The 20,605-nt window shown below is 41.1% G+C and overlaps 1 protein-coding gene across 1 annotated transcript in view; it reads left to right on the top strand.

Moving 5' to 3' along the window:
- Nucleotides 1-20,605, top strand: part of adamtsl3 (ADAMTS-like 3) — a 189,594-nt gene that overhangs the window by 106,796 nt on the left and 62,193 nt on the right. Inside the window, exons 4-5 of the mRNA XM_056381340.1 lie at nt 7,706-7,833; nt 16,104-16,149. Coding sequence (XP_056237315.1) covers nt 7,706-7,833; nt 16,104-16,149 — 174 coding nt within the window. The remainder of the gene's footprint in view (nt 1-7,705; nt 7,834-16,103; nt 16,150-20,605) is intronic.

The raw sequence follows: 20,605 nt of genomic DNA, 5'->3' as shown, positions 1-20,605 counted from the left end.
TACATTAAAGCAACTTCATGAGTAGTAGATTGTATCCCGCATTAACAGTCTCATACATACAGTATAAGGAGCTGGGCAGTTCTTAATCCCATCAGACACAGTCCCATATCAGTACACAGGCTGAGATTAATGCTGAGGGCTATTTTCACTCCCACAATCAAAGTGATGCAAGTCTGTTTACCAGCTCTGACACTCCACAGAATATCAAGTGTGAAACAACCTAATAGAATTTACACTTGTACATGTGTCAAGAACAACAAAATCTATACTGCAATTTGGGATTAATGGTTTAGTGAATCTATGAATGAATACATTAAGGGGATAACTGAATGAATGTTCAAATGAATGATGGGTTGACCCAAAAGAGGCTAACCTATAAGCAATAAAATGAAGAAGTACTTCAGCTGCTTAATTCAGAGCTTTGTCAACAACTTGTCCAAACCCACTTTCACTTTATTTTTATTCAAACAGTGTGTATTGTTTTATGACGTGACAAGCACAGTGTTGGCAGTGGTATCAGCACCCAACTTGCTGAAGGATCTTCTTAAAACATTTCTTCTATTCTTTTCTCAGTAAATTGTTTTTGAGACTGTGATTCTGTCAAAGACACAAAAGTAAATGTTATCACTTACTAATAAAGAATCTTCATAAAGTTTTCTGAGTTGTAAATACATGGCTAAGGAATTATTTCCTAATGATTGATAGATTTAATATTAGCCATGAAAAAGAACAATTTGGAGTCATTAGGTTTGTACCTGGAGGATTAAAAATGTGTTAGAGGGCAGATCAGGGCCACATGACTGCTGGGTGACAATTAATATCTTTATTGAAAATGTTGTATAGGATATGACTTTAAAACAGGAGAACAATATTTGTTCTCTTTTTCTACCAGTCCAGAATCTTTACTTAATCAAACAGTTTGTCTGCTGATAGTGACGAATGTTCTTAAAGCTCCATAATTTCCTCTTCTCCTGTGTTCTATTGGAAGTGTCGATCCATAAGAAGATATATTTGTGGTTTTAGGAACCAAAAACCATCTCAATGTAGTTTTATATCTCCTCTCTCAGGCTTCTCTCTGGAACTCCTGGAGCTCTAGTAACAACAGGTTGGTGAGCCAATCAGAAGAGAGGAGGCTCTGAATCTCTCTTCTGATTGGCTGACTGTTTTCTGATTGATCCAATAAAAATATAGCAGATTTCAGGTAAAAACACTCAGAGAAAAGAAATCCTGCAAGGTAGGATGGTGGGTCCAGATGGGTGGAGCTTGCTGAGGGCGGTGACTGCTTTGTTGTGACATCGCAAAGTTCCAGAAATTTTTACGACTGGTTTTAAGGCTCAGTCTCTGAATACAGGCTGTGTGTACTTTGGCTGAGTGCTTTGATACTTTAATGTAACTCTAATGAAGCAACATTTTTAACTCAAACCTTCATCTTCTCCAGCCATTACCAAACAGTTTTTGTTCCTAAATCTAACAAAAACTTAACCATAGTGGAAGACCAGAAAGCATATGGATCTGTTTTGTAGTCGTCATTTTTAATTATACTGAAGACTGATCACGTCGTCGTCTCTTATACTGTTCAGGCAATCACAAAGGAAAATGTAGGCTTCTCACTTGCTCCCAACTTTTATTGCTTGTGATCCTTTGCTCCACAGGTTTATATGTCCAGCTCAACAGAAGACTTTCATTCTTTCATTTAAATTGTTTTAGAGGAAAAATAAGTCACTCACAAAATATATTATATTTAAACTGATTAATCTACTATACGTGTCCAGGTCATCTGGGTTGTCAGTAGACACAGATTGCTGATACTGAACTATGCAGAGCTCACACAATAGGCCGGCCGGTCATCCAGGCCAAAAAATCCATGGCTGGACAGATTCTCCTCATGCCGATGTTATTAGTGTTGGAGGTCTGTGATGGCTGTTCGCTGGCTGAGCCCGACAACAAAAGGTGGTTTTATCCTATTAGCAGAGTGCTAACATGTCTAATTCCTCTGTAGCAGACCAGTCTGTCTCTTTAGATGCAGCAGGCAGAGAAAAGTTCCACCGCAGTGCAACAGTCCAAGACACACAGATCGATCCAGTCTGTGTGGGTACAACAGAACAAGGTTGAAGACTGCAAAGTGTTTCGCTCTGCCAGATCCAAGGTCAGCCAGTGATCCGGACATGGGAGGCAGGGTGAAATGAAACCCATGGAGGCATGTCAGAAATGTTAATTCTGGTTGACCAGGCATAAACAACATTGTCAGAGGAATTAGAGTTTGTTCCTGTGCTCTGAGTTTCACTGACACGGCAAGAACTGTTTTGGTGAGGGCCTGCACTCCCCCTTCTACAGGAAAAACTTTTCTGAATTGTATAAATATGCATTTTGACTCTTTGTCCAATGACACAGGTTGAAGGGCACAATTTAAAAGCACTTTTAAAGGCTCAGTTCTTTGGTTCTCAGACCTATTTTCCATAAAGACTTCATTGTGCTTCAATTTTCCTCTTAAACACACACCCACTCACACACCCGCTCACACACACACACACACACACACACACACACACCAGTATGAGATTCCTTTTTTCTCTGGCACCACAGGGTCTAGGGTGACATCACTGACCCAGAGGAAGCCAATTTTCCTATTTTTGGTGACATACAGCCAGGAAAACCCTTTCTCTTTCCATCCTTCCCACTCTCTATCAAAGCCTGTCCCTCCATCACTGCCTCTCTTTCATCTGAGCTTTTAACACAGCAGATAAGATATGAGAGAGGTCTGGGTGAGATGTGTGGAGGCTGTCGCAACTTGGTGGGGTGACTTGTCTAAAACAGATTACTGACTGTGAGATAATGCAGCAGCCCAGTGGCCACAGAGGGTGAAGTGGTGGCTCTCTTTACTGTTTCAGCAGGTTGTTATTCAGCAGAGTGAGACCTGCACCTCACTGCTGGACTCTTTCACTCTCTGGAGAATGCATTCACTGGAACAACACTGCAGCAAACTGCAGCTGAACAGAAGTAGCAGAAATGACTCTACTGAAAAAACAGTATTTCTTATATTATTAGTATTTCTTCTTTAGCTTAATCTGAGTATAGACTGTATTATGCAAGACTGCTGACTTCATTCAGGTAAAGGTCTTGCCTTGCAATTTTGATTTATTCTGTTTTGTTTCTAGCAAGATACAAGTGACATGGTTAAGCTTTGAGTTTAGAGGCAAAAACATGTCATTTTGATTCAGTCTCTTAGTAATAAGTTTTGCATCAGTTCATCTGAATGTTTTTGTTTCTTTGAGCACTAAAGAAAAAACTATTACTGAATAGTCATATGAATTTGAAACTAAAATAATATAATCTGCAGTTCAGTACAAGCAGATCTGATTCATCTGTGTGGTGGATCCTCTTTTTGGGATTTTTATACAAACTCATCACCACATTTTTTTAAGTATTTCCTTTGCACTTTAATCTGGATACACACACAGGACGGGAATTACACCACATCCAGTTATCAAAGTACACCATTCTTCATAAAAATATTCCCTCATCAGTTTTGATGATGGTACTCTGAGCGCTGTCTAAAGATATGGGTCCAAAATCTTGAGATCTGGTGACTGTGAAGGTCACAGCATATGATTTACATAATTCATCATATCTCATCAAACTGTTCAGTGACTCCTTGTGACCTGTGAATGGAGACACTGGCATCCACTCCATCAGCATGGAAATGTTTTTTGATCTGCAGTGACTCTTCCCTCCAAGGAGACTAGGGGAGCCAAACCATGGCAGCAAAATGCCCCCAACAGCATAACAGAGCCACTGGATCCCCGCACTGTAGAGGTCAAGCATTCAGGCTCTCGCCCATTTGTGGAGAACATGGTGAACATGCTGTTTTCCACTGTAGACCACCTCTGGTTTTTACACCACTGAACTCTCAGTTATGGATTCTCTTAACAATGAGGGATTATCATTACAGCTCTACTATAATGTCCCTCTCTATGTAACTGTGGATGGACTGCTGTTGCTAACACCATCTGATGACATCCTGCATTGACATTCTCACCTGAGGAAGAGCTTCTCTACTGTTTTTATCATATATCACACTAATGCACAAATGTCCAACCCTGTTTATTGATGTCTTTCCCGTAGATCTAAATGCAGATGTCACTTTAGTCATTGTTGCTATAGAAACACCAGCCAGTTAAGCATCTTTGTGACTGAAGCTCCTGCTCCGTGCCCCAACAATTAACTCTCTTTCAAAGTCACTGAGTCACTGTCCTCTTCCGATCTTGATACAAAATCAGAAATTAGTGGGCCTGATCAACATTTTTAACCTTGTTAACATCCATATGATGTTTTTAGCTAATACAGACATATGATGAGAAACATAATCATCAGCACCATGACTGAGTGTTTCCACCTTGAACTGCAGTGAACCAATGACAGTCTCATAAAAACAGATTCAGACAGCCAGGGTTTCACACGTGACAAACCTAAGGAACCAATCCTGTCAACGGGGCTAAATATACCCGAAACCTTGTCAGTAAAGAGAGAGAAAGTTAGCATTAGCGCAACCACTGTGTCAGCCACTGTCAGTTACAAGCTAACAAACAATATAAACAAATAAAAGATGCTAACTACGCTAAGTGTTCAGATCCGTCTGCTAGTCTCTGGTTCTGGTCTCAGCCTCTGAGTCTGGGTCTGACTGAGGCTCAAACATGTTGCTGAGTCTCTCTGATGTTTCCTCCTCTAACCATCTTGATGCTCTCTGCTCTTTCACCTGTCCACCTGGAGACAGCAGGTGGTGGGCGGGGCTCAAGGCCTGATCCAGATTTCACAACCAGGAAGTGAGAGGAGATGAGTTTCAGACCCAGTTGTCCAATTTTTTCACTTTTTATGTGTGAAAACCATGTTAAACAAATTATGAATCATAGCAGAGCATTTTTTATAGTTTAAAACATGTGTGGAGGAACTTTAAACATAGCCACAACCATTTGCTAACCTCCACCAAACCTTAACAATAGTTTATTTGTCATCACCATAATCTTTCTTTAACCTTAAGGGAGATATTTGTAAGTTTTACTTTTGCTACATAGCAAACATTAGCATTAACAGCTGTTTACTTACCAGTCGGAGAAAGAAACGTTGTGAGTTTAGCATCAAACTTCATTCCATTCCTCACCGAGACCTGTTTCCAAAGCCGAAAAAAATATTAACTATTGTTTTGCGTCTATTTCTATCACTTTTTTTCATCTACTGAAGTTAACATGTTAACCAAGAAGCCCCAGTCCCCCTCACTTTCTGATACCGAGTCACTGTTGTGTCCAATCCACCCAGAAGAAGTAGCTACTCAGTGGATGTATTATAATATATATATTCTTTAGAGACTTTTTACAGTGTTGTGCTGTCTGGCCCCGACTTCCAATCAGGGTCGGAATATTTGGGAATCTCATAATTAAATTCAAATTAAATTCTCAATTAAATAAACAGAAATGGGGAAATTGTTTTCAAGCTCTTATGGCAAACTATTCAGTCCTGTTTAAATCTCTGCATTTTGCAATATGAAACATATTTCCTTTGCACAAACATAGTTTAGACGAAGGTCACTGCCTGACTAACAGAGGGGAAAAAACAGAGATATGTGTGGGTAGCAGCTTTTTTATTCAAAAAGTTATAATAATAATTTGTAAACAGTCCTTTATCTGTATGAGGATTACAAAATGAAAGTGTAATTTACTGACTGAATGTCTTCTGTAGAAACAGGAGCTTGTCAATATTTTTTGGAGTAAGTGCTCCACTATGCTATGACTAACATTGTGTTTCAGTGTGAACCGTGGAGACTTTCATCAATGCTGACTCCATCAAAACCTGTTCAAAAAGATGTTTCACTGGTAATAACTGACCTACTAGTAACACTAAATGAAAACTGAGAGCATCGAAAAAATCAGTGGGACTCATCTTATGGGGAACATGAATGTTTGTCAGGATATTTCAGTCTGGTCCAGAGTGGTCGACTGATGTGGTCACAGGTGTGTATGTAGTGATCTTCTTGAAGTGAGCAATTGATCTGATCTGATGTCAATAAAATTGTAGGAAGGGTTCTGTATTCTGAGTTCAGTCCATATTAAACTGTTACATCAGAATCAGAAGAACTATTGATAAGCCTTTGGTGTCTGTAGTAATTCTAGCTCTTGTCTGACAGAAGCAGCGGAGGAAGATGGGCAATGTTATTAAGAGTGACAACATCCACAGACAGAGGAGGTTGGGTTGGACATCAGTCATCAAACTTTAACACAGTAGATTGCTGTTTGTTCAGTCAACCACAACCGGGCTCATTCTCTAACCCAGACCACAATGATCTTTCTTTAATTAAGACAATTATTTTTAATTATTAATTTGTTTAACTCGGAGGACTTGTTAACCTCAACAGACCTCTGACACAACATGTCCACTGTCTGTACAGAGATTAAACTAATATCAACCCTCTGATCTAACTCCTGGTGAGACAGTGAAACCTGATCCTCCTTGTGGCAGAGCATTACTATCATTATTTGTAGTTGTTTTCTCATTTGTCACTGAACATTTTACTTAGTGATGTGTTAAGCCCGACACTGCTAGTCATAATCTGAAGTATTGGACAAAGTAAAATTTGACCTGATGATGGTGCTCGGCACACGGGACCACAGCAGCTCTCAGCAGTCCATCCTATGACTGTCAAGACTATGTCAACCTGCTGGTGCCATGAGAGGAAAGGTCAGGGGTCACTGTGCATATATCTACCTAGCTGTGTCACAGCCTTTTATGCCTCTGTGTTTTTCCACTCACCCTGCCTCTGTCTCACTCTCCACTCTGCCACACAAGCCAGTATATATGCATCCCCGGTTCACTTGCATCTTGCCCGATTGTTCTAGTATCATGCAAGACTTTCCAACGTTCAGCTCTGAACTGACTTCCCGTTATCAACTCTGCTCATCCCTGACCATCCTGCCTCGTCTCTGCCCCAGTAAATGCCTCAGCCTCCTGTCCCCGACCACGAGTTCTGCCTGTGCACTTCCTGGTTCCCGTCTGCTTGTCCCTGTGGCTGTTTGGCGTTCTCCAGCTCTGACGTCGCAACGTCAGTGCTTCCCTGCTGGTTTCCTGATCCTTTGTCTGGCTTTGATTAACCGCCTGCTTCTTCCTGGTTCGTCTGCCCCGCTGATTGCTCACCTGGTTCTGATCCTCCTGCTTCCTCGACGACGTCTCCAGCTTGCTCCCTAATGCACGGCACCGCCAGCCCCAGCCTTCGGGTCCACAAACTTTCCCCTGTGTGTGAGAGCTCAGTCACCTCGCTCCACTCACCTGACCCACGGCTCTCCAGTCCCGGACCCATTCCTCTACCCCCAATACCCACCTGTGTGTGTTCTCTCTGCTGGTTCATAATTAAAAGTCATTACCAATCATACCTATGATGTGTGGTGCTGCAACTGGGTCCTACCAGCATCCGTTACATGTTGTGCAAGTGTTTAAACTGGTCCTTTAAACAAATGAGAGATATCCAACAAGCTCTGTCTTACGACCATAAACCCTTGTATTTTGTGGCTTTGTTTTCACTCTATTCACTCACTCTTGTCTTGGTCAGTACAGTAATTCTCTTGAAAGAAACATGTGAGACATGTCAGTGTGGCTGGTGTTGCACCTGTGAATATGTAACCTGACTGAAGTGTCCTCTCTGTTGGCGTTTGTCCTTCTGTAGGCCTCCAGAATGACCCGCTCAGATGAAGACAAGGACATCGGGTGGGACGCCTGGGGCCCCTGGAGTGACTGCTCTCGAACCTGCGGGGGGGGAGCCTCTTACTCTCTGCGACGCTGCCTCAACGGAGGGTAAGACATATTTACCATCTAACAAGACACAATTTGACAGCATCTGTGAAAGAGATGGAAATGTTTTTTAGCAGAAACCTGATCATGAAAAGGAAAATACAAACTAGAGCTGCTGCTCGCTATTTTGTAAAGACTTAAACACCAAACTGGTCAGAGCTCTCACATCACATTTTTCATACCACAAAATACATTAAGGATTCATCCTCTTTGGAGGTTGTTGGATGGATGTCACAATCAGAAGAAACATTTGATGTAGCAGGGCTAATGATGTCGATCAGCGGTGTGAAGCTCAACTCTTGAGCTTTTCTTCAATACTCTTATGAAGTTTGTAAAATATTTGAGTCTCTCTTTTTTTGATCAATAAGTTATAATCGGACAAAAAAATCTCTTGATTACAGGAGGTGGACTTGAAGGTTTGTTTTCATCCACCTACGTTCTGCTCCTCTACACTCTCATTTACCCGAAGTGAGAGACTTGAGGAGTGAGAGGACTGTTTTGTGGAAAGAGCAGCTACTTGGAGGACAATGTCAAAAATGACACCTTTGTGATCAGAGGCAAAGTATTTCAAAGTTGATAAGTAAAAACTAAATCAAGAGTATGGCCTTGTTCATGTGTGGATGTGATACATGCTGTTTAAAAATTCAGAAGCAAAGTGTCAGTGAGGTTGTCCACATGAATACCAATAAGACTTTATCATAGCTAAGAACAATAGATTAAATAAAGTCAGATAAGAATATAATTGGTTTAGGCTGATGATAAATAACTGTACAGCAAGCAGGGGGATCACAACTGACTGAGGACATGACAGTTCAAAGCCCGAATGGTTTCTCCACTGAGATAAGGCTACAGCTCAAATGCTTTTTAAGAGCCACAGCAATGCCACCTCCATGACCAGTGAGCCTGGGGGAGTTGAACATAGAGTTTGGGGGATGAACTTCAGTGAAGACACTGATGTCACCTGACATAAGCCAGGTCTCTGTTACAAAGGGTAGGTAGTAATAAAAATCATTTAACATCAAGGTTTTATTTGCTACAGATTTATGTATGGGCTACATTAACAGACATGGTGAGACTCGGGTTGAGGAGCAACTGTGATTGGCTGGAGATGACGGAACTGAACCTTCTGATAACACATTCATTCAGTTATTGAAAGAGGGTTTTATACTACTGAGAACAGGTAAAGTGAACTCTGGGATTTGAAATGGAGATTCAGGGATGAAGTGCCATGCGGAGAGGACTGTATGATGCTGTCCTGACGCTGCATGTTAGCTGCTAGCATTGGGCTACCTATCCTGTTGAAGCAAACTGTAAATTCTGAAGGAGAAATGATTCCAAAACAGGTCCAAATTTGTCAGTGAAACTTGTGCACTGTGCAGTTGTGGAGGCTGAGGATTCTGCTTAGGAGACCTGCACCAGGGAATAAGACTGGAAATAAAAACAGACTTCCCACAACTACTTAAAAGGCTGAAAATGTCATTGAAATAATTTTTTTTCGTTGGAGGATGGGGGTGAGTGGAACCCTGGGAGCTTGTCTAGAGTGTCGGGGACTGTGGCTCCAGGGAAACAATGTGTGGCTGCGTTGAAGAAACAGATGTTTCTGATTTATGGATTCCCCAACTATTAATGTGGAAGGGGAAAAAAGTGGAAGAGGAGATAATGACTGCAGATTTTCATGGCAGGAGGGAGAAAGATCTGTTCCACACTGTCTGTTGACTGAGGATGAAGTGTCCTGGTAAGTGAGTGTTGTGGTGAGGAAGCAACATCAGCACTGAGAGAGTACTTCCCTGCTGGTTCTTGACAAGGAAAATGTCCAACATCAGCTGGTTGGACTGCAGGGGCATCAGACGGGGAATGTGTAGTGGCTTGAGAGGCTCAGGAGAGGCGGTGAAGCAGCCCTGTTCAGTGTCGAGCAGGAAGAAGATTGTGGACAAGTTTGAACTGAGATAGCCAATATGTTATGACTGGCCAGAGGCCACTTCCATGAAACTGGACAAGAGTTTTTGTTGATGTTCTCCTTAAGGATCTTTTTGTTTGCATTCTCATCACAGTTGGTAACTGGTTACTAGAGCGAATGCCATGCTTTTTCTTCAATCAATTAAAATGCAAATGTCATTCAACTAAAAACTGCTCGAAAAGCTGGACCTGCTGTGAAGATCAGGCTTTGTAGGTTTGTTGTAGCTCTCTCACAGGGGTATGGTTTCTCTCAGCCACTGCACCTGTCAGTCTGAAAATTTTACGTCAAGTCCAGGTCCAGTCCTATGACTTGATAAAGGTCATTACATGGGCAGCCACAGCATCGACACATGCATGTCATAAATGACTGACAAAATAAAAACAGTACATAAGAACAAACATATGTAAATGGTTTTGTACTGACTGAAGTCTTTGCTCAGATGTGACATTACAGCAACGTCACTGAAATGACAATGAGGGAAGTAAAGGAGCAGCTCTCTGGGCCGGTGTGGTGGGATTCTGGGTAGTCAGTCTTGGTTGGGTGTGTTCCGTATGTTCCTCACACTGATAAATGCATCAAATGTGTGGATTTCAAATCTCAGCTGTTTTTTAGAAGTCACCATCAGGCTGTGTGCTCTCACTGTTAGCTTGTCTCTGCTTAGTGATTTGTTGTGCTGTGTTGCTTGTCCAGGAAGTCATCACAGCCAATCTGTTTCAGACTGTGCCATGCGGCATCATTTTAGAGCCTTCTGGCAACACATTTGTCTCCATTATTTCTGACTTCTGCTCAGCCTCACTGTCTCTCCCATGCCACTGCTGAAATCTTGGCAACATAGTCATATGTTTGAATTTTTCTACTACATACACACAATATAAACCATGGAAACAGTAATGCACACAGCAGAACCAAAGCTTCTTAATTGGCACTTTGTGGTTATGAGTTGGAAGGAGTGGAAGTAAAAGAGATAAAAGAGGAGTAAATACACCCTGCAAACTGGCCTGGGTTTTTCTAGAGGTAGTTTTATGGTTGTGATTTATCATGTTTGGGCCAGTGTTGCTTCATTGAATGTTTCCTGTGGAGGACAGGTTTTCTCATGCAGGGTTTAGAGTTACCGTTGCTGAGAGACAGATGTTCATGAGCCCTGGAAAACCATGTCAACTAAGGCTGTAGAATTCTGCTCATCCCAGATTATTTTCCATCATAGATACTGACTGTAATAATCAGGTCACAATGTTGTTCCCCTCAAAGCTCACTCAGATTATTGTGAAGTTAAATAATAGACTGAAAATTATGTATGATACTTTTTATTTCTGTTTTATCTAAAGCCACTGAAAACCTATTCTACATATTTTCTGTAACATAAAAGGGAGTTTGGGGGTTATTCCACTGATCTAGTGTTGCTCCTCAGTAAAGTATTGTGGGGGGGACTCACAACTCCGCAGGCAGCTGGCCACGAACACTGTTAGATGTTGATATTTGGTTGGCTAATGTTTGCCCAAAATCCAACGTCTTCTAATCGTCTCATGCCAACAACATCTTGACATAAAGACATAAAAATATGTATAATATATATATATATAATATATATATATATATATATATATATATATATATATATCAAAAATTAAAAAAAAAAATATATATATATGGATATGTCCTCACAGTTTTCATGGGTTGAGATTTGGTGACTGTGAAGGTCAAAGCATATATTTCACTCATCAAACTATTCAGTGACCCCTTGTGATAAAGGTGATCACTCAGAACAACTTTGTATTGATTTCCTCTAAGGACCATCATCAAAACTGTTCCACTCTTAATTCAGAGATGACAAGGGTCTACAGGTAAATTGTTGCTAGGTACCATGCTGAATCAGCACGGGCTAGTGAATGATGCTTTTCTTAGAAGATGTTGCTTTGATCTTTTTTACAAAGCTCTTTCAGGGCAACATTTACTAATTGTCAGACTGCACTTCAAACATGCTATTTTATGTTTTGGGTTTAATACGTTGCTCTGTAACTTTCTGGGGTTCTGGAAAACTTTGCCTTTTTATTACTTTTTAGATCTAATAATTAACTGAACCCAGAGCACCCTTTAACCCAGAGCACACAACTTTCACAGCCCTTCCTCTCAGAGTTGGCTTAAATCATTGAAAGCTCCTGAGAAGCTCAAGTGACAGAGATGGTGACAGAGACAGTGACAGAGACAGTGACAGAGACAGTGACAGAGACTGTGAAAGTGACAGAGACAGAGACTCTGAAAGTGACAGAGACTGACAGTGACAGGACATTGACAGTGAAAGTGAGAGTGACAGAGACAGTGACAGAGACAGTGACAGAGACTGTGAAAGTGACAGGACAGTGACAGAGACTGTGAAAGTGACAGGACAGTGACAGAGACTGTGAAAGTGACAGGACGGTGACATAGACAGTGACAGACAGTGACAGGACATTGACAGTGAAAGTGAGAGTGACAGAGACAGTGACGGAGACAGTGACAGAGACAGTGACAGGACATTGACAGTGACAGAGACAGTGACAGAGACAGTGACAGAGACAGTGACAGAGACAGTGACAGAGACAGTGACAGGACATTGACAGTGACAGAGACAGAGACAGTGACAGAGACAGTGACAGAGACTGTGAAAGTGACAGGACGGTGACATAGACAGTGACAGACAGTGACAGGACATTGACAGTGAAAGTGAGAGTGACAGAGACAGTGACAGAGACAGTGACAGGACATTGACAGTGACAGAGACAGAGACAGTGACAGAGACAGTGACAGGGCAGTCACAGTGCAATGACAATGCAGTATCAGTGCAGTGATAACGTACTGACAGTGCATTGTAAACAAACGTGTTGGCATCTATGGTGCAAACTCTAGTGCAGGTTTGATTTAGAAGGTGCTCATGGACATGACTGGTGACAGAGTATATAACTGTACATGGTTGCTACACAATGATGTTAACATGGCTGACAATGTTTTACTGAGAGGTAAACTGGGACATAATGTTTATGCTAAATGTCGTCACAATGGAAATGTCCTCAATCCATGTGTACTAGAAATATAGAATTAACACATCAAACAGATCGATCTGGAACAGAGGTATTTGATTAACCCTAGAACACTATTGCTCAAACTCAAAACACCATCACTAACGCCGGGTGATTTTTACCCGAGATAATACACCCAATAAAAAGTACTTGTCATCAAAATATATCAAAACATGACAATACATGACAAATTTGAGTAGTGTTCTTTTATTTTAAACTGTGTCATGTCTAACAAAATGAAAGAAAAGCATCACGAGGGGACCATATAAAAATGCTCCAAAATTACTGAAAAATTAGGAAGTTGGGAACAAAAAATTCCTAAAAAAAAAAATAATGAAGATGGAAACTTGGTTTTTGGTCCACCCATTCCTGGGATAATTGGGACTTCCCTGGTGAAGGCTCAGTGTCCTTGGCACACAAATAGCTGCAGGAGAGAGAAACAAAATATGTCATATTTTGAATGGGTAAAAATGACCAGCTGACTAAAATAACTTTATCATAATATGAATTCTCTTGGAAATCCCCACTTTGTGATAGTTATTCATAACCACTGCACTAAATAAAGACAACATGCAAGTCCAGGACCACGCTTACTTACCTTATTCCTTACATGCATATAAGGCCTTCTCTGCAGGTAGTTGTCATCTCTCTTCATTGCATTCTCCTTGTGTCTGATCCATGAGTTTATCACACCAGCGTTTATCATGCCATAGAACACGAACAGGGGCCATCTCTTGGTCTTTCTTCCACAGCCATAGTGAGCACACATCTGGTCGAAAGTATCGTCACCTCCCTTTGTTTTGTTGTAAAACTCAATCACTTCAGGCTTGTGAGTGGGTCCAATGCTTGGTTGTGTGTACATGGATGATATGAGCAGGACAACCTACTTTTTTGAAGCTTTGTCAGGGAGGAAGGACACCAAGGTTAGTTCTTTGGTGAAGAGAAATGCAGTGGTGCCTGGTGTGCGATTTTCTTTAACTTTCATCACTTGGGGGATCTCCTTTTTGTTTGCTTTTATTGTCCCCACAAGGGTCATGCCACAGTTCTCCAGCAGGTCAATCGCCAGTGGCACAGAGGTGAACCTGGGTAGAATCCACCTAAAACCTACTTTACCTTCTATCACTATTGCTGGGTGAAAATCACCCAAACATGTGCCTGTAGGAAAAAGTGTGTTTTGGATTAGAAAAACACCCATGCCATCAAAGATGTCAAAGACAATGCTGAAGCTTCCCAGAGACCCATGACACTCAGATAAACGCAGCATAATGAAAATCACATACATTTATTTACTCGGGTGAAAACCACCCGGCGTGTTCTAGGGTTAATAGGTGGATAAATGTGTCTACACAGAGCACGAGACAGATGAGGCAGGAGAGAAGCCCCTCCCAGCAGATCATCACACAAGACAATGGTCCTTTTAACGTCACTGTTGCAAAAGTCCTCCTGGAGGTTATCCAATATAAATTCATCAGGTTGTTTAAAAGATCAGCTCTACGATTTAAAAATGCGGAGAGGAACAGAATCGTTGGTTGACAGGCGGAGAGAAATGCAGATCTGGTGTGAACAGCCAGACTGCTGCTCGTGAGACGGAGTTGGACTGGAGTTGGACCTTGCGTGATCTAGAGATTCAGCATCTCCCAGTAGAAACAGACGGAGAAAAGACCTATTGATGTCAAAGTGACATTATACCAGCAACATTACATAAAACTGACACCATCCACTATGGTTTCTATGTCTAGTCTGAATCTGAAAATGACAGACATGAAAAAATATAAATATATTTAATTATTTTACAGCTGTCTGTGGAAACTGGCATTTTAGTGAGGTATTCTATCAAAATATAAATCTGAAAATATATTTATGATGAAGAGAAATCCAACATTTCAGTAACCTGCAAACTCTAGAGAGATAGAGCTGCAGCAGCAGAGACACAGTGAACACACACAAGATTTTCTGCAGCAGCTTAGCAATGTCAATCGCCATGCAATGCAGGCAGTGTGTTCCCGGTGTAAGTCTGAGTAACAAGTACACAGTACAGGCACAACAGATAGCTCAAAGTCGGACAAAGTGAAAAACATGGTCACTCCAAAGTTAGTTTACAAATGCCAGCAGACAATTCCATCTCTATATAATCTTGCTTTAATGTGATTAACAGTGTTAAATAACATGCAGTTTAAAATCAGTTCAAAAGAAGTAATCTGACTCATGATGGGTGGTGTCCAGTTCATCTGACACGATTGTTGGTTGTATGAAAGGAGCAAGATTCTTGTCATTCTTTTCCCCTCTTATTGTAGCACGTGGCACATTAGTTGTATCCCGTATACAGACCAACACTGTTGTGATGTCAGTGTTGTGGGTTTAGTGGAAGACTAATAGGCCATAGCTGTAGACATTTCCAGACCCTGAAAACACAGTTGACCCACATCCACACACAAACTGTTTGTCCAGCCATGGTTGAGTAGTTCATGCATTTCAACAGGAGAAATCTATTAATTGGTTAATTAATGCGGAGCCATGGCTGGCTGTTGTGTCTGTAGCTGGTTCAGCTTGGAGCCTCTCTGCTCTCTGTCTGCCCTGAATGGAAGATTAGACCAGGCCTGCTTTACACTGGCATGAATGAGCTGCTACCAGTTTAGTCTCATGTTATTGTAAGCCAGCCGAAGAAATGTGCACTTTATGGCAGTTAACACACAAACACACACAGATTGGGTGTTGTTATTGTTGCTAACAAGGTGGAACGGGTTTAACAGCGTGTCCATGCTGTCACAGGGAAAGGAACGTTCTGCAATGGCACATAACACACAGGGCTCAGGTTCAGTGTGTGTGTGTGTGTGTGTGTGTGTGTGTGTGTGTGTGTGTCGGTTCAGTTTTGCTTGACATTTTGGGCTCTGCCAGCTGGAGCTCAGTGAAGTGCTGAGATGGCTGTTGGCTGGGTAATGTGTGCTGCAGGTTAGTGCGCTCTAACCTTACAGGTGTGTATGTGTGTACATCACACTTTAGGAATTTACCTGCCGGTCCTCTCCAGAACAAACTGAGCTCAACAAAGTTCAGGGTGAAACAGTAGGAAACATGAAATGGAGATGGAAAATGACATCACATACAGCACAAGACTAAAGAACATACAGCCTCATGAAACTGCAGCATGATTTCACACAGGCACATGTGTACATGTAAAAATATTAAATGATCAATGTCTCCTGTGAGTGAGTCACCTGTTGGTTTACAATAGTGATGGCATTTTTGATGTGTGTTTTCCTTTGCAGAAGCTGTGATGGCAAAAACATCCGCTACAGAACCTGCAGCAACACGGTGAGTCTACTCTTCATTACTCATTGTTAATGTTGCTACATGACTTTAGATTATATGTGTAACCTGAAGATATAGGCTGGTATTTGATTTTCTGTTTCAAATGTCAGAAGAAGTAGAATCAGCTGTTTCAGCTGATGTTTACCTTCAACTTACAAAGCCATCTACTGGCCATAAAAATGCTGACTGTAGTCCATTGCGAGGAAGTCGTGGTCACAGATGAAACGTTGCTGCTGTCGAGAAGAAAGCAGTGCAACAGTCAGCTGTGAGCACATCTCACAGCTGGAGAGAGGGGGCACAGCTGGGTTTAGGATAGTAGCTGGTTGTTAGGTCCATAGATATGTTTCAGTGACTACAACATGATTAAACCACTGACGGAACTGTGGAGGCAATTTCTGATCTCTGCCCGGAGACTTGTGCTCTTTGTAGACTCACCATAATTCAGAATCTTCTTGTGAACTTGTGAAGGTGTGTAGGCTTATTTCATAGTGTCCAGATACATATTTAAAGTTATAATCTGTAACTCTTCCACATTAAAATGTCTAAAAACAACTAGACAAATGTCAGAAATTTTTAGGGTTGTGCACTTACATTACCTAAAATTTTTCCAGCAAACCAACAAATACATGATTTGAATTATGGTAGTGCTCCATATCATGTGGTCGCCTGTCAATGACATCATGCCTGTGTCAGTGTTGCGGTTTCTTGCCAGAATTATTCGCGTACTGGTTTTAATCCTCTGGTGTGTTTGTTATGGAGAGGAGGACACCTCTGTGATCATAAGTTATCAGAGAAACAACTCCCACAATCCCACAGTATTTCATGACGTCACCCAACACTGTCTATTGTTATTGCTTTGATTGAGAGACCCCTAGAGGCAGAAGTTACATAAGGTGTGTTTAATCAATATTTTATAGCTGTTAGCTGTGAACATTAATCAGGCTGCAACTCAAAACATTCATGTTGCTGCCTTCCCAGTTCAAATCTGAACTAATTAATTGAATTTTAGCATTTTTTAACTTTAATTACATGAAATGTTGAAAGACAAATCAAAATGGATTCAGTGAGGATGAGGTTGATGATTCAGTAATGGATTTAGATTTGATAAAATTCTACAGTCTACATTTAGTTATGGTTCTCAACAGCTGCCCCACATTCTCACTTTTCTTCCTAGCTCATTATGATATGATTATGATTCATGATAATGAAGTTAAACAGTGAGCTGTAAGGAAGTTTACTGATCTGGGGACAGTATTTTGTCCAGAGACATTATCTTGAAGCCTCTACTTCCTTTTGATTTGACAAACTACGGACTCTGCCGGCATCAAATCTGCTCTCAGAATTTCCTGACTATTAAGTTTGTTAATTATTCAGATGATACTACAAAAATGTGATGCACTGTGTGTGAAACATATACCCACATACACCACAGAAACATATACAGCCTGACAGTCGTCTCACACCAGTTTAATCAGAGGAAGACAATTGGTTTCATCTGGATTCTTAGTAAAACTTCAATCACATCCGGTGGGAAATCTTTCCTAGCATAATATTTATCTTATCTCGCCCCTCATACATGGAGGCTGAGTCTGTTTGTCGGGCTCCATACAGGTGTCTGGAGGAGATGTTGCAGGCATCACACTGGATGTGTCCAGTTCAGAGTTATTGGCTGCCAGTGTCTCTTATTGATCAGAGACAGATTTCAGCTGCTCCCTGATCAGACATATCCCATATGAACCACAGAAACACAGGTGGAATCCAATATTTACTTTAAAATGTGGTTTGAATTGTTGACACAATTGCACCTCTGACCACCACCTACTGAAGTTCCCACGTATCCTGGCCAAGCTAGAAAAACTTTATTCAGATATCTTTTAGTTCCAAGTTCATTAAGTGGTCAGGTCTTCTTTATTCTTCTTCCGTCTTCTTCAGTCTTCAGTCTGCAGTCTCCTTTAGTCTTCCTCAGTTTTCAGTTGTCAGTCTTCATTCTTCTTCAGTGGGCAGTCTTCCTCTGTCTTCAGTGTTCCTCAGTCTTCTTCAGTTATCTTTAGTTAGTGCCGAGGGTGCTCAGCTCCGAGGCACTCCTCTACAGCTAGAATAGCTGAGAGAAGTGCCTCGGGGCGGGCATGTTAGGTCTTAAATTACATTTAGTTAGGTCTTAAATATGTAAGTCCATTTACTGCTTCCTTCGTTGCTTTTTTTTTTTGTTTTGTTAAATGAGTGAATGAAGTTGTGACGGTCTCCGCTGAGACAGAGGAGAGGAGAAGCTACTAGCCCTCTCTCGCTGTCACTTCTAGTCGCGTTGCTCTCCTCCCCAGTAATGTTAAATTTAGCACCGAAAAAAACATAATAGTGGTAATTTAAATAGCGGTTCAGGGGATTTATTAACCCTCAGGGGTCCCTCTGTTCTTTTTTGGACATTTTCTTCACTTTCATTTTCTTTTTTGATTTGCTGATCATTTTGGCTGTGTTACAGCTGAAGGTATGGATTTCTGCAAGAAAGTGTCTTTTTTGACAAATTTTTAAAATCTAATGTCAGTTACTGTTACAGGTCTATTATACACTGGTAACACATTTTGTATCCTCTGGGGTTCCTCGCGTCCAAAAAAGGACACACAAAGAAAATGCTATAAAATCATCATATATCAATATTATTTTCTGCTTTTTTTTGCATAAATCTCTTAAACCACTTCAGTTCTGCTCAAACCTATCAAATGTTTATTAGTTTTCAGGATTTTAACCCTTTAAATACCAGTTTGAAGACATGTTGCCTCTTGTTTTATTAAAAAAAACAAGACAGAATATGAGATATTTCCCACATAATACATGATGGAGGGATGTGACATTGTTTTATATCAGAGTCTTTTATATCAAGACATTTCTCAAAACCAGAATATGATCAGGGTGACTTTTGAACACTGGAAATAAATCATGTACTCATCCCGGCAGTAGCCCCCGTGGCACTCAAAATTTCCCTGGAATTTTGTAGTTTTCTTTAGTCTTATTTAGTTTTCTCCAGTCTTTTTCAGTCTTCTATAGTCCTCTTCAGTCTTCCTCAGTCTTATTTAGTCTTCTTTCATCTTCTCCAGTCTTCTTTAGTTTTCTCCCGTCTTTTTCAGTCTTTGTCACTCCTCTTCCGTCTTCTCCAGTCTGGAGTCTTCAGTCCTTTTCAGTCCTTTTCAGTCTTCTTTAGTCTTCTTCAGTCCTCTCCAGCGTTATGAGCTCCGGGTACATCTCTTGCTGTTATTATGTTTTATTGTACGGTGCAGTCGTTCATTTTTGAAGTAATGCCGGTCTATCTGTCATTCGCTGCTCTGGAAGGGATTCCCCTCTGGTCCACGCCTCTGGACTGCTCCTCGTTTTTGGCTGGTCCCTACCCTGTTGCTATCACAAGCCTGCCTGGTCCCGTCCTCAAACAGATAAAAGCCGCCTCGTGGAAATGTCAGGGCGGCTGTGATTTTATCTGAGCAGTCCGCCTCTGTGCCTCTCTGTTGGAACTGTTGACTCGAGTGATAGTTAGCTCTAAAGTTAACTTCAGTCGTTGTGGTTATAATTTGATGTTGACTTGTTTGAGGCACTAGTTCAGTGACATTGGGATCATGGGCACTAGGGTTTAGTTTAACTTGTTTATTTTCCTGTCTATTTTATTTTCTGTCTAGCAACACTAGGTTTATGGGTGGCTGCTAGGGTGTATTTTGTTTTGACAGGTAAGATTGGAGCTAGGGTTTTATGATTTGGCGCCACCTGCAGCTCTTTCCCTTTGATTTTCACCTCATGCGTTTTGTGTTTGTAAACTGTTTTTGGTCACTAAGAAATAAAAGGCAGAACTTGCCTGCAGTCTGCAGTCTTCTTCTCTCTTCTTCTGTCCCCTTCAGTCTTCTTTAGTCTTATTAAGCCTTCCTCAGTCCCCTTCAATCTTCTTCAGTCCTCTTTAGTCTTCAGTCTTCTTTAGTTTCTTTTGTCTATTTCAGTCTTCAGCTGTCAGTCTTCCTCAGTCTTTTTCTGTCTTTAGTTGTCAGTCTTCAGTCTTCTTCAGGATGATGATGAGAAAAAAACTCTCCTTCAAAACATGAACTACAGCAAATGTACATTGTGGAACAAAACTTTGATCAGGATGTTGAATGAAATGTCACAGCCACGAATTTCGAATGTGGCAGTGGCAAGTCCTTTTAGCTCGTAGTTTTTAGTTTTTTTTTTTTTTTTCTTTTTGCAGTATATTACTGTATTTTTTGTCGATTGACAAAATCAACTAACACTGTCAACAGTGTGTGAAGGAGCCGTCCCCTGTTGTAATACACATTGTAACATTAGATGCAGTGCGAGTCAGTGTAGAGTCTAGTCTGCCCTCAGTCCTATGAAGAAGAACAGCTTCCTCCAGAGTTTGAAGTTACGCTACAGCTCCGACTAGCATCACAGAAACAAAGATAGCTGAAGCTCCTGGAGAGCGATCTTTATCTCC

Source organism: Seriola aureovittata, chromosome 1 (assembly GCF_021018895.1).
Source record: "Seriola aureovittata isolate HTS-2021-v1 ecotype China chromosome 1, ASM2101889v1, whole genome shotgun sequence".
NCBI classification, from domain to species: Eukaryota; Metazoa; Chordata; class Actinopteri; order Carangiformes; family Carangidae; genus Seriola; species Seriola aureovittata.
Note: the sequence above shows the minus strand (reverse complement) of the source record. Positions and strands in the feature narration are given on the sequence as shown.